The 13774-nt window shown below is 37.3% G+C and overlaps 1 protein-coding gene and 1 non-coding gene across 4 annotated transcripts in view; both read right to left on the bottom strand.

Moving 5' to 3' along the window:
- Positions 1 to 223: 223 nt before the first annotated feature.
- The window catches only part of CCAR1 (cell division cycle and apoptosis regulator 1), a 31564-nt gene continuing 18013 nt past the window's right edge, over positions 224 to 13774 (bottom strand). For 2 of the 3 annotated variants that reach the window (XM_042458186.1, XM_042458187.1), the window contains exons 12-25: positions 11585 to 11698; positions 11026 to 11192; positions 10115 to 10325; positions 9202 to 9285; positions 8717 to 8902; positions 7629 to 7820; positions 7107 to 7340; positions 6010 to 6133; positions 5596 to 5678; positions 5326 to 5472; positions 5071 to 5191; positions 3803 to 3988; positions 2047 to 2252; positions 224 to 583 (exon numbers count right to left, since the gene is read on the bottom strand). In XM_042458186.1, the coding sequence (XP_042314120.1) occupies positions 524 to 583; positions 2047 to 2252; positions 3803 to 3988; positions 5071 to 5191; positions 5326 to 5472; positions 5596 to 5678; positions 6010 to 6133; positions 7107 to 7340; positions 7629 to 7820; positions 8717 to 8902; positions 9202 to 9285; positions 10115 to 10325; positions 11026 to 11192; positions 11585 to 11698 (2115 nt within the window). In that variant the 3' untranslated portion in view covers positions 224 to 523. The remainder of the gene's footprint in view (positions 584 to 2046; positions 2253 to 3802; positions 3989 to 5070; positions 5192 to 5325; positions 5473 to 5595; positions 5679 to 6009; positions 6134 to 7106; positions 7341 to 7628; positions 7821 to 8716; positions 8903 to 9201; positions 9286 to 10114; positions 10326 to 11025; positions 11193 to 11584; positions 11699 to 13774) is intronic. The other variant, XM_042458188.1, reaches the window with a different exon arrangement.
- LOC121927476 lies at positions 11342 to 11404 on the bottom strand. The gene has a single exon (XR_006103242.1). It is a non-coding gene; the product is annotated as a small nucleolar RNA SNORD98 (small nucleolar RNA).

Raw genomic sequence — 13774 nt, 5'->3', positions numbered from 1 at the left:
GAACATGTTCCAAGAGAAATGTCATGACTTAAAGGGGTAAAAAATTGTGACAAGAAATTCAAAGTTGTCTTCAAAAATCTTTACTTGCAAAATTAAGCAGCATGCTATGATTTATTCTTGAATTTAAAAAGACTAAGTAGACTGAAATAAAAACCTAAGAATGGCATTTCTATAAATAATGAAAAAAATGTTTCCACTAGACTTTAAAGGAAAACATTTGGTAATTAAATACTTGCTACTTCCCATTAGGTTGAAGTTTGTTAGCATTCAAACTATAACAAAGTTTACCCTAAAACATTTTGCAACGCAAAATTATTTTCACTCAAGAGTGTCTAATAAATTGAGGTTATGAGTTACAAGCAATCTTTGAAGCAGGCTCACACATTTATAAAACTTTATACACCCTTGCTTGGACTGAAGTATTTATACTACTAAAATCAAACATGCATCACTTTCATACACTCCAGTTTCATGATTTATATTACATTATATAACACCATATTTTTCAGCAGCATCAAGTTCGTCATACGTTTGCTCCATTTTCTTTGGATTTTTGATCTTTATCTTCACTCTTCACAATATCCTGTGGAAAATGGGACAATCCATCAGTGAAGGACAGCCGTGTCTTAATTTCTAAGATATGAATAAATATATATGAGCTGATATTCTGAATAGTGAATCAACTCAGGTAAATCCCACTGATTCAATAGGTTTACTCTAATCAAGGATAAAAGCAAATTTAGGATATGCTATGTTACCAATATAGTATACATATTGTACAGTATATAGCTGCAATACACTTGTCCCTCCATAGTTGCTAGAGTTAGGGGCACAAAACTCCCGTGAATATTGAAAAAGCACAAATAACAAAAACACCATGTTTTTACCTGAGAGGACACCTCTCTAGGAATCTCTAGGTCCTCCAGCGCAACTCTGTGGCTAACATCCGACAGACACTGACCATTGAACTGCACTGGAGGAGCTACAAGTGCTTAATAGTATTCTCTCTAGGAATGTCTAGGTCTTTCAGTGCAACCTTCAGTTAAAGTTGACCACAGAGTTGCAATGGAGGACCTGGATATTTCTAGAGAGAACATATTAATCAAATCCATGAATAATCAAATCCGCAAATATGGAGGAATGAGTGTAGTTTAAGCATTGGACTACGTTTCTAGAGATCAAGATATGAATCCCCACTAAGAAATGGAAATCCATTGGGTGACCTTGGGAAATCACTCTCTCTCAGAATCAGAGGAAGACAAAGGAAACCCCCCTCTAAACGAATCATGCCAAGAAACCCCTGCAATAGGTTTTCCTTAAGGGCCATTTTAAGTGGGAAATGACATGAAGGCTCACAACAGTAACATTAACAGTCCCTAAGATCTGCATGATCAGTTGATTGTAAGAGATAAAAAAACCATAATCAATTACAAGTGCTGAACTGTGATGTTTACACTTAAGATGTTCCCATATGAGCCTGCCCAGAGCTTTAGGATATGCCGAGGAGGCATCCTTCTCTATCCAACCACCTTCACAGACTTATTTAGTAGGAACATGAGAAGACCTTCCCTGTGGCTCATTCTGCAGTTTGGAACTCTTTCCCTAGGGAAGACATAATGGCTTCTTTTTTATTACAGTGGTACCCCGGGATACGAATGCGCCGCCTTACGAAATTTCCGGGTTACGAAAAAAATCCAATTAAAAAAACTGTTCCGGGTTACGAAGGTTTTTTCGGGTTACGAAAAAATTTTTGGTGCTTTTCGGCGCTATTTCACACGAAATCGCGGCTTTTCCCCATTAGCGCCAATGGGTTTTTCGGCTTGCGAAGTATTCCGGGTTACGAAAGCGGCGGCGGAACGAATTAATTTCGTAACCCGGGGTACCACTGTATCTTTTATAGCTTGGGATGAAAGCCTTAAGACACAGACCCATACATCTTTCTTTGTGAACAAATGTATGCAGAAGGAGAAAGCAGTTTGTTCTATCATCCATCACCCCTCTTTACAGGGAATTTCACAGAATGGGAAAAAAAATCACAATTTTTACCTTTTTAAGAACGGTGTGTATTTCATCCATAACTGTAGCCATAGTTTTGATTGTCTTATTCAGCTGATTCTCAAACTGTACATTTGTCTCTTCTGATGCCTTCAAGTTCTCTTGTAGCTGGCCAAGGTCTTTTTTGACTTCTTTAATATCTGTAGAAAGTCCTTTATTCAAATTCTCCAAATTCAAGATAGTCTTTTCATCTTCATCTGAAAAATTCAATAACTTGGTAACTTTGGAAGTTTTAAGGCATTAGAGAACATGTGTGCATTGTTACAGATACTGTACTGTGTTCCAGTTGTTTTGTAGAACTGAGCTAGTAAAAGGTACTGGTGATTAATTATCCCTTTTTCTTTAGGCCTGCAAGGCAAGACACTCCACAAGCCCTATGTGACTTAGAATGCAATAGCCCATTTGTTAATTCAGGAGGCAGAGTAATAATTATGTTGAGAAAATAGCACTGGCTCCATTTTAGATTTTAGGTACAATCAGTAGTCATTTTGTCCAAAATGGTTATATGTGTAAATAGCTCAAGTCCAAAACAATCTCTGTGAACACTAGAATAATTAAATGGGGGACCATACTTGTAGTGAAGGAAGGATGGTTGGCAGGTGCCTTATACCCAATGATACCCATTTGGGAGATATTCTTTCGGGAACAAACTTATATTTTGTGATATTGATTTTCAGGAAGTTAGTACAATATTTTTATAACAGCTAGTTTATGGAAGTTCACTGTGAAATCCCAAGTTCTTGTGGGGATTTTATTGGAAAAAAGCAGAGGCTGATAAACACATTGCTTTTTTGTGTTTGCATTAATCTTGTATTTTATGGATACATTTTTAATTTTGTTAGCTATCGTCACGAAAGCATTTTGAAGCCATATTTGGAGGATATAAATTTCAAGACTAAAATAAATATTTTGTATATTTCCTACTGGATTGTATCCAGTGATGTCCCTTTACAAGAGAATTGATCCTCCCCCGCTGCTGCCACACTCCCCCTGCCCCCAATCCTCCCAAGACCCTCTAGAGCAGATTGAAAGGAAAAAGAAAAGAGAAGTCATGCTGTCATGACTGGAAATCTGTGCGCACAGCACTGGCTGTAGAGCATTTTGATGTTAGGTACAAAAACATTCTCTTTCAACTCTTGTGTCTTTGACAAAATACTCCTGTCATTCAGATTTCTAACTGTTTACATTATTCTGCATAGTGCAATTCCATGTTTCTGGTCCCCAGATGTTCTTGGATTACACCTCCCAGAATCCTTGACCACTGTCCATGCAGGCTGGGGCTATGGGACCTGATGTCTATTTACATCTGTGGAGCAAGTCTGGGACCATGGGCATTAAAGTATCTGTGTGAGAACAGCAGTTCTGAGAACCAGATGAAACAGTAACATTGGACAGAAGGAAAGATAATAACTGGGCATTCAGATGTCTTGTGCTTTTTGTGTGTCTACTGTAACTTCTAAGAACTTCTGCAACTTATCGTTTTGTGGCAAGGGAGACACAAGAGCTCTTCAATATGGACCCCAATACCAAAAGAATGAGTCACTTGCATATCTGTTGTGATTGCCACTACCAACATACCCATCTGACATATGATATGATTTTTAAATACAAAACAAAGTACACCTAAGAAAAATTGGAATATATTTCTTCGCTTTTCAAAGCCATCATTATTTAGGTTCAAAATGTTTGCTATTATAATAAACCTTTCTGAATGTATGAAACAGTCATCTAAAAATCTACTGCTCACCTGTCTTTTCTTCTAGTGACTGAAGCTTTTGTTCCATTTCAGCCCGTGCCTTTTCACTCTTCTCTAGTTTCTGCAAGAGACTCCCTACATCCACCATAGCTCCATTGTAAACAATGAGGCCAACGTTTTCTTCTGCTCCTTGAGATTCTTGTTTTATAGCAGGTGATGGCAACAGCAGTCTGTTTCCTAGAATGGATTAAGAAACATCAATATACTTTCACACTGCTACTACATGTGTCTAAGGCATTTCAACTATGGCTGTACAAAATTGTTACCTTCGTTTCTTTCAATCACATGGGGAACTCAGCACTAACAATTTGACCATTTTACCCCTGCCTGCTCTCATCAGGCAGAATGAACAAGGGTCAAGTGTACACATATTTGGCACAAGCAGAAATGTAGCCAATTTAATTGGATAAGCAGGTACCAAAGGTGTACCTACTGACTCTGTTTTAACACATCATCAAAACTGGTCCAAGAATGAGCAACTTTGTAAACCAGCCACACCAAACTAACAAGCAGTCTTTCTCTTGCCACACTTTCAAACTAAAGAGACCTCTGAATACTTAAATCAACTTAATTGCTCAGCACTAAGTGTATTGGTGGTGCAAAAGTAAAATTTCTTCACCACTATCACCGAGTAGGTCTTAATATGAACAGGTCTAGTTTATGTTGCATCCATCATACATGTCACAGGTCTGTCATTAACATCCTTGTTTTCTTCTCTGCTATTTCATGACTACCAGCTCCTCAAGCCATCAAGGGGCTAAGATAGTTTCACATTCAATGAAAGGACATTTGCTTTAACAGACAAAGGAAAAACAGGACTAAAGATGGCTTCTGCAAGATGCCCTTTCTTAATGCCACCTCCTCCTGCTGCAGTACACAACACATGATCCCCACCATTCTGACCCTCAATAAGACATATTCAGCAAGGAGAGGGGCACAATGAAAAGGAAAATCCTACTGTACCAAAAGAACTATGGTCACACTTTTCTGGATCCAAATTAAACCTATTTGGAACCAACCAAAATTTCTTCTTACCTACTCTACCTTCCAAAAGTGAGCAATAAACTCTGAAATTAGATGATTACCATTGCTTTGGGGAAAAAAGGATTCACACAGTTCAACTGATGAAGGAACAAAGTACGTATCTGACCTCAACCAACTGAAGATCACATGACTTCTGCTTCTGGACTTGTATAAGATGAATAACCTACATGACTATGGCTTGCTTCTCTGCACTGTTATAATTTTACAGGTTTTACCTAGCATTTCCTCTTGCGGAGTTTCTATTTCCTCTGGAGTTTCTTCATCTTTAGAAGTATCTGTTAGCTTTCTATAAAAGCAAGATTCACGGAGTACTACCTTATTCAGCAGCTTCTTCACCTAAAAGAACAAAAAAGATGAGGTATATGTGGCCATTGATGAATGCAAACATGTAATTCTCACAGATAATACATTTTATAATATAGTTAATTCACAAAAACATTAAGCACCATACAACAACTTAAGAAACAAACCTGAGCTCGTGAGAGATGCAGTCCCAGTGTGTATAGTATCTCTTCCAAGTCCTTTTCCAGGAGGTACCCACAATGGCATTGATCAAAGTAAACAAATGCCATTAACAGATCACGGTTAACAGTTATCATCTGGATTTTGTCTCTCTCCTAAAAACACATTTTGTAATCAATAAATTGAAGAGGACACACACACACACACACACCAAAAAAGAAGAAAAAGAAAGAGCAGGGTAAATTAACAGGGCTGGCTCTTTCCTCTAATTAAATTACCTTGTCTTTAGAAGCTCTCTCTTTGCAATGGCGGCTTCCCTCTCTTCTGTCATCTCGTCTATTCATTTCCTCATCATCCCTTTCTATATAAAGCAGAACACAGTACATAAGAGCTATGCATTCCCATTATAAATATGTTTGACAGAAAATATTTTCAATGAGATATTAACAACTTTCAACTTAATAAGATAGGGGGACAAGTTCTACTGACACCTCTGTACAAAAAATGAAGATTGGTTATCTTCAGAATAATGGCAATTTTACCAATAGGACTTTCATGTCAAAAACTACAAAAAATGCAATCCATTAGTAAAGTTCTACTGCTATAAAAGAATGTATGCAGAATAGAAGGTTCTGCAATTTTGCCATTGTAGATCAAGTCTATAGCAGTTTGCTTTTAATAAGAACAATCACCCTCCAATATACCATCATCTTCATCCTCAGCATCTTCAGCTTCCAATGGATCATATTCCTCCTGGTTATTCTCATCTTCCATTTCATCTTCATCTTTTGAATCATCTTTTCGCTTATCTTCTCTCTGTGATTAATTAGATATTAAAATGATTCAAAGTTTGGTAGAAATAATGGAAAAAAATTCAAATATTTAGGTATGTGCACAAAAATTCTGAAACAAATCACAGACCAGGAACTATCATCATCTTCTCTCCTTGAGGAGAGGAGGAAAAGGTGATTTATAATCTTGCTTAGGTCTCCAAGCGTGTTCTGTTCTCACTTAGGATTGATTTAAAGCAAGCAGGCAAAATATTTTAACTTTATGACAAGTTTCAAGAAAAGTGCATTTCTAATACACCTATTTAAAAGTCTGAACTCTTTAAAAATAAAGAAATCAACTACAGAATCACTACTGCTGATGTTCTGAAAATATTAACACCAACATTACAAATAAATCAAGCTTGAATTATATGGAATAAAACTCAGTAACCAGTTCCTTCCCCCACTAGTCTTAATCTTCAAAAATATAGCTATGTTAATCTGTAAAATCAGTATACAGAGATCTTGTAGCACCTTTGCGACTAAGGGCTGAAATGATGGGCAGATGGAGGCAGCTTCCGGTCACTCCCGGGTGTGGTGTTTAGATTATGCATGCCCTTGAAGCCACAATAGGGCTGCGCTGGGGCCGCCTAAGGTGGCCCAAAATCAGCCCCAAAAGCATCAGATCTTCTCTGCTCCTTGCTATGGTCCATTTGGGACAGTGGCAGGAAGTGGACTCGGGGATGTGGCAAATATTCAGTGTGGCCCCAAGACAATCAGGCCAGGAGTGGCTTCTGGCCACTCCTGGATGCCCATTTGGTTCACTTCTAACTGAAAGAAACAAGCTGGCAGCATAAGCTTTTGTAGACTAAAGTCTACTTCCTTAAATTTGAAAATCTACAAAAGCTCATGCTGCTAACTTCTTTCTTTCGGTTAGTTTCAAAGGCGCTACAAGAAGATCTCCCTACATACTATTTTTAATCTTGTAACTGAATGTGTTTTTTAAAATGATCGCTGACCTTCCTATCATCTCTCTCATCTTTTTTATCTTTCTCATCTCCAGATTTTCTTCTTTTAGGTTTTGGCTCATCATTTTCATCATCCCGTTCTTCCTTTTTCTCTTTTTTCTCATCTTTTTTGTTCTTTTTATCTTTTTTATCTTCTTTATCCGGAAGAGACAACAGTGATCTATAGATTCTGACACCAAAATCCCTTTGAAGCATTTCATTGAAAAGTTCTGCAAATAATGAAACCTGCAGAAGGGACATCAAGAGGAGCTGGTAATCCTTTTATGTACCAGTAGTATTGATCATAAACAGCAACATACTTTTAAAATAATGAAACATTAATAAACAAACTAGAATTAACAGGGTAAGCAAGTGGCAAAGAACAAACAATAGCACTATTAAATCTCAAGGGCAGCAATACAATCAACCCCCCATCATTAGAATTATGAGCAAATAAAATTCTATTACTGCAGCATCTGAAACTCATCACCATTATAGTTTTTATTCAGGCAAAAATCTAGTGGGAGAGATTACCTCAAAAGAATGTTCTTTGTTATCCTCTAGTCTGTAATCCAAAAGCACACTAAGAGACATAATACTACAGTCAAACTTCCCACTCTTGGCTGCCCAGTTAGGATGTACAATGATTGCTGGTTCATCTGGCAAGATGTATCGCCTCTCTCGACGCTGACGCTCCACTTCCTCTAAACGCTTCCTTTCTTCTTCCTAAATATTTGAGAAAACAATGTGCAGTGAAGCTTTCAGAGCACAGAAAAATATAGCGTAGGCTCAGATGTACACTTGGACAATTTTGTTCTCTTCCTACATGCAAAAGATGTCATATGGAAGGTAGGCATGCCATGCTGACAAGAGTATTGAGTGTAGCCTGGAATGACTTGATTCCAAATCTCTTGTCTCAACACTCCTTGGGTTTGTTACTCTCACCCGAATATTTTTAACAGGATTGTTGACCAAGATAAGGGGCAGTACAATGTACTCGGGTTCCTGAAGAAAAAAAGAATGGCATAAAAAAAACCTAGGTGGATGAGGTTGTTTGAATGAGCCATAAGGCACTGGGTGAAGGGAAAGAAGGGCACCCAGCACATTCTTTCTTTCTTTACAAAAAGATGGTCTGGGAAGAGTTTGAACTGGGGTTAGTCTCAGTGGCTAGGATTTTTTTATGAACTATGGCATGAACTAACATCATTTGTGATGACTATGCACACTGCAACAAAAGGAGTGCACACATAAAGAGCAATGGGTGTAATGTTGTGTGACTAGATGAAGAAGCTGTGATCCACAAGGCTGACAATTCATATCTTCTCTCATCCACAAACTAAACAGGTATGGTTATTTAAGACACTTACTTCTACACTTCAAGTTTCTATCAATAATATGGAAATAATAACCATGAGCTACTTTGAGGGGGGTTGTATGGACTGCTAAACTAATGTACATTAATCACTTTGAACATGCAATATTACTTAATGCAAACCAAAGATATGCTGCAAACTGGTGTTCCAGATGAGTATCAAATGATATTTAGTGGACAGGACAGGCGCTTCAACAAAACATCTAAGAATGAATCAAATACTTTGCAACTACACATGTTAGATACATACCTCTTTATCATCTTCAGATTTCCTCTCTTCTTCCTCTTCATCTTCTTTTTCAGACTTTTCCAGCTCCTTCTGTTCTTCTTTTTGTTCTTCCACTTTTATCTGCTTTGTTAGCCGGGCTATCAACTGGGATTTCAGACCCTTTGAGCTGAGAGTTCGGCTTTCTAACTCCTTTCGTAGGTCATTAACCTAATTAAATATTTCAGCCAATGATTTAATATTTACGTAACAAAACAACTAGAAAATATATTCTTATCAATTACTGAAACAAGCAAAATTAGAAGACAATCAATAACATCCATGTTTTTATTCATAATATACTTTCCTCTGATAAAATCAGCGATATCCAAAGATTTCTCTTACCAAGAATAAATAAAGTAGGACAAAATTTAAAGTTAAACCCTCAGTGTTCTAATATCTAATAAAACTTTTAAAAATAAGGCTTTGTTTTGCAACCTAAACATTCTGAAGTCTTAAGCTGTGATTACCTTCATTGCCTTCGGATCAAGTTTAGACCAATGAGTAGGAGTAGAAATTTCTTTTGCCTCCCCATCATCCTTTTCCTCTTCATCCTAAAAAATGAAATAAAGACATCATTCTTCAAAAAGTTTAAAACTAAAGATTCTTCTTTTTTTAAATTCTGCTGCTGATCTGGGCAAGGTCACAACTGTTTCATCAGACAGTCTTCTCCTAAAGTTACCATTTCAACAAAGCCACATACACACATTCTACTACTTTATAATGGTCATAGTGCCTCTCTCACGAACCAATAAAGAGTCATCTCTGTGAAACACAAAAGGGTGATAAAAAACAACATCACAAAGAACAGCAGGGACACACAGACACTGCTGGCCACCACTAACCACACAGTGTGTGATCTTCCCCAATTTTCAAACCACCCAAAGTAGTTCTCATTTTGTTAGACCTTTTATATCTGCCGAGATGCCAATCAGTCACATAGCCCAAAAGAACTATGTTATTTCAATATCTTGCCTATTTCCAAGCATCATTCATTTTAGAGACTAATATAATCAGAGAAAACTTAACAGGTTTTGGTAAAATAGCAAGATGCTTAACACAACATATAAAACTGAATCTCACTCAACAACTGGTCCCAGATTCCAGCAACTAGTTCTAAGAATATAGATTTGTGCACTGGGTGCACTGTTTTAATTCCACTTCTTGTATCAGCACACATTTTTAAGTTAGTACACTAGCAGTAATTAAATGAACAACAACAACAAAAAAGATTCTACACTGCTGAAAGCTGGTTTACCAGTCATTGTTACCAGTTATGTTGCTCCTAGGTATGTTTGTGGTGTAGTATGTGGTGTGCATTTTGTGCCTGTGTTCCTGTGCCTGTGAGAAGCAGAAATAGAAAAAGGGATTAGCGTTCAGTGCCTGTTCTCCATCAGCCTCCTTGCGTTCACCCTGAAGCTTCTCGACCAGCTGCTGCTTGTATCCTCGGGAGAGGGTTTCCCACTCTGAGCGGGTGGGAAGGCAATGCCAAACATCCGGGAAAAATAAAACCACTGTCTCCACATGAGCTGGAACTGTACGCCCCTTGTGGGTCTCCTCAGGGCGATGGTAGCGAATCTCTGCAAAACGGTACCTGTTGCAAGGGAAGAAGCATGTTGGAAAAAAAATTCTACAATACATTTCACAGAGCCTAGATCACTGTAGCACATCATGTAATGAAACTTTGCTGCGACAACCTGAATTTCTTCCAAAGAAAAAAAATATATGAAAGCCATATGTTCTCTTTGAAAATTTGTACAATTTATTTTAAACTGTTAAGGAATATGTTAATATCATCTGCCAAATCAGAATGTATTTCTCACTTTGAGTTAAACTGTGCAACATTGATCTGATTTTGAAAAAAGTGAACTCTCTTTTAAATTTTGTGGCAGGTACTCGCTGATAGAGCAGTAAAAAGGTGATTTAACCCAAAAGTAGCAAATCTACCAAGAGAATATATGGCTGCCCCCAATCATCTAATTATTTATAACACGAGAATAATGAAATGAAGTTTCCTTGAAGATCTCCTCCAGCTATGCGTGAAATGAAAAATATTTTAACATATAAACACTGCAAAGGTTACACAACAAATACATAACTTTCAAGTTAATTGTTCTTCAAACCTTTTGGCACCAAATCACTTTTGTATTAGCTAGGGCATCACTGAGTAGTTTACCTGCACAGCTCTGGATGCTGATAAAGAAAAGAAGACGTTGGTTTTATCAAAATCAATTTCAAGAGAACCATAAGCATGCTTTGATTGCTGAAAAATATTTTAAGAACATAGTACTTACCATTGTGTGCATACACTTAAATCTATCCCTGTTAGAGCCCTGCAACAACGGATAGCAGTTTTAATCAGCACAGATGGGTCTTTTTCTGGGTCAGGTCCATCCAGTGAAGGAGACCAGTGTCCACCAATAGCCATGGCTTCATCTTTACCCTTCATACCCACTAAAAACTAGAAAAGAGAGGCCATTTAACTAATTAAAAAAATCTCCAATTGTAAAGACACATAATCTGAAGAATTAAGTACTGCTTTTAATACTGTTGTAATGCTTCAGTATTGTATCACGGTTGATTTTTATGTGCATTGTCTTGCTTAGGAATGAGTTCAGTTTTTGTTTTCCTCAGTTTATTTCAGTAATGGAATAGGTTTAAACATCATTACTCATTAATTTTGCAAGACTTCTGTGCAATGTCTATCATCCTATAAAAAAATCAGAATGCCACAAACAATAACATTCCATCTTAAAAATTCAGGAGATACACACACACACACACACACACACACACACACTTTTAAAAAATGTTCCTTGTACAATACATTGATAGAAACCAGAGAATTTTTACCTTAATAAGTCTAGCAGGGTGTTGAAAACCATCTCGGACCTCTTGGGGATCTTCAGCGAGTGCACAAGATTTATGATACAAATCTTCCATGCTAGGACTGGCCATAAGCATCACCTGTTAAAACAACATGATAAAGACAAGATGAAGAAGCTAATAAATAAAACCAGCAAGTTTTGAATGGTTAAAAGGGAAAGAACATAAAAACCAAAAAACCACCATGCTATCTCCATTTCTTGTTCTCTATCAACTCATATGTATAGACAAACTGATTCTGACAGCTCATATTGCACGTCTTCTAATGTAACTTTCCCTATGTGCAGTTTTGGATTAAAACACAAATGGTCAAGTGAAAATGATTTTAAAAATGAAGCAGTGATTTTTTAAAGAGCTGCCAGGCAGGAGTGTGTGAGAAAAAGAGGTGATTTCCTTCTCAATCCAATGTTAAAACCTTCTCTCCCCATCCTACTCCTACTCCAGGACTCTTTCCCCACCAAACACCCCATTTCCCTCCAGTTTCTTCTCTTTTTAATACGATGTTAACCTTCTCTCTTATCAAGCAAACACCCTATTCTCCTCCAGTTACTTCCTTTCTCAATCCAGTGTTAAAACCTTCTCCTCCAGCACCAGGAAAGTGGTGTTATGTGGTCGAGAGAGGTCTAAAGAAGGAGGAAAGGAAGTGATGTCTTCCCCTTTATATCTTTTGCTACATGCCACCAAAGTTTATCCTCAACTTGTCCACGGGTCATATCAAAATCCATGATTTTGGCCTTAAACCTTCCTTCAACTTATACATGAGGTCACCTTGTACACAAGTATATATGGTATTAAATCAGGGGGCAGAGGGGGCTTTGTACACTAAGGAGGAAGGAAAGAAGCACCAACACTGGCAGTGCCTAAAAAGGACATACACATGGATAAGAGTGAATATATATGTGCATATGACCCAAACAGGATGCCATGTAATCAAGTAACAATTGTATCCATGGAGCATAACCCTTGTGGAGGGTGGGTATGTCCATTTCAGATATACTTCTAAAATGACAATATGTAGACCATGTGACCCACAAATGATATGACTTAAGCCATTTTACTGCTTGCTATGTGGGTAAAACAATTGAGCCTTTCAAAAAGAATATTGGGAAATATATTTTTAATGTAAGTAGCAGCAGTACAATTGCCCCTTTAGTGAGTTATTTCTGAAACAAAACCACTCTGCAACAGACCTCAAATGCTGCACAGAGATACTACTTCTATAAGGTATGGCTGAAGGAGGAAAACTAACTCATTTTAAAATTTAAAAACCATGGCACCTTTAAGCCAGGGGCTGGTAAGTGTCAGAGGACAGGGGGCTGCACTAGCTCCCCAAGAGACCCTGAAGGTCCATATACACCTCACTGCCTACAATAAAATAAAAAGAAAAAAAATCAATTTTTTGCAACAAAGTGCCCTTTAAGGGCTAAGGAGCGTTTCTAAAAGGCCTTAGAACATTATAGGCCCAGGAGAGGGCTTTTTAAAACACAAACAAACAAACTAACTAACAAAAAACCCCACTCTCAAAGACATCTCCTATTTACTTCTTATATGAAAAAAATGCCTCACCTGGGTTTGAAATGGCCAGAAGACCCCTCCAAAACATGGTGAAAACATTCTGCACACATCACAGACTGCTTCTGGGGGCATTTGAAGCCAAAAATTGTTATTTCCGGTAATGTCAATCACTATGATAGTTATTAATTTATTTTATCAGCTATTCATAATATGTAAAAAAGTTTTAGCCTTCCCTTTATATGCTTTCAGTCATGAAGAAATGATATTAGAATCCTTTTGATTGGCAATTTATTTTGCTTTAAGTATGTGTATATATCGATATCCAATGAACAAGTATTAAAGTGATTTTTACATTTTATTGTGAGTGTATGCATACATTCACATATTGTGTTTTATATTCTCTCAATAACCCCCTGAAGAAGTCCTTAAAAGTATCTGCAGTGCAAAACACATCAGGCTTTTTAACTTGTAAGCACCATTTTTTCAACATCTTGAGAAGTTTCTCCCTTTTTTGTATTGTTTATGGGATACTCTCAGTTTCTTGTTTTTCTAGAAGCACTTGGAAAAGAAATAAATCCAGATATAATGCAATTCCTTTTGCCCATGTTTAGTCAATTCAAGTGAAGGGCCACAGAATACATT

The sequence above is a fragment of the Sceloporus undulatus genome, chromosome 3 (genome assembly GCF_019175285.1).
Source record: "Sceloporus undulatus isolate JIND9_A2432 ecotype Alabama chromosome 3, SceUnd_v1.1, whole genome shotgun sequence".
Taxonomy (NCBI): domain Eukaryota; kingdom Metazoa; phylum Chordata; class Lepidosauria; order Squamata; family Phrynosomatidae; genus Sceloporus; species Sceloporus undulatus.
This window is presented reverse-complemented; position numbering and strand designations above follow the sequence as displayed.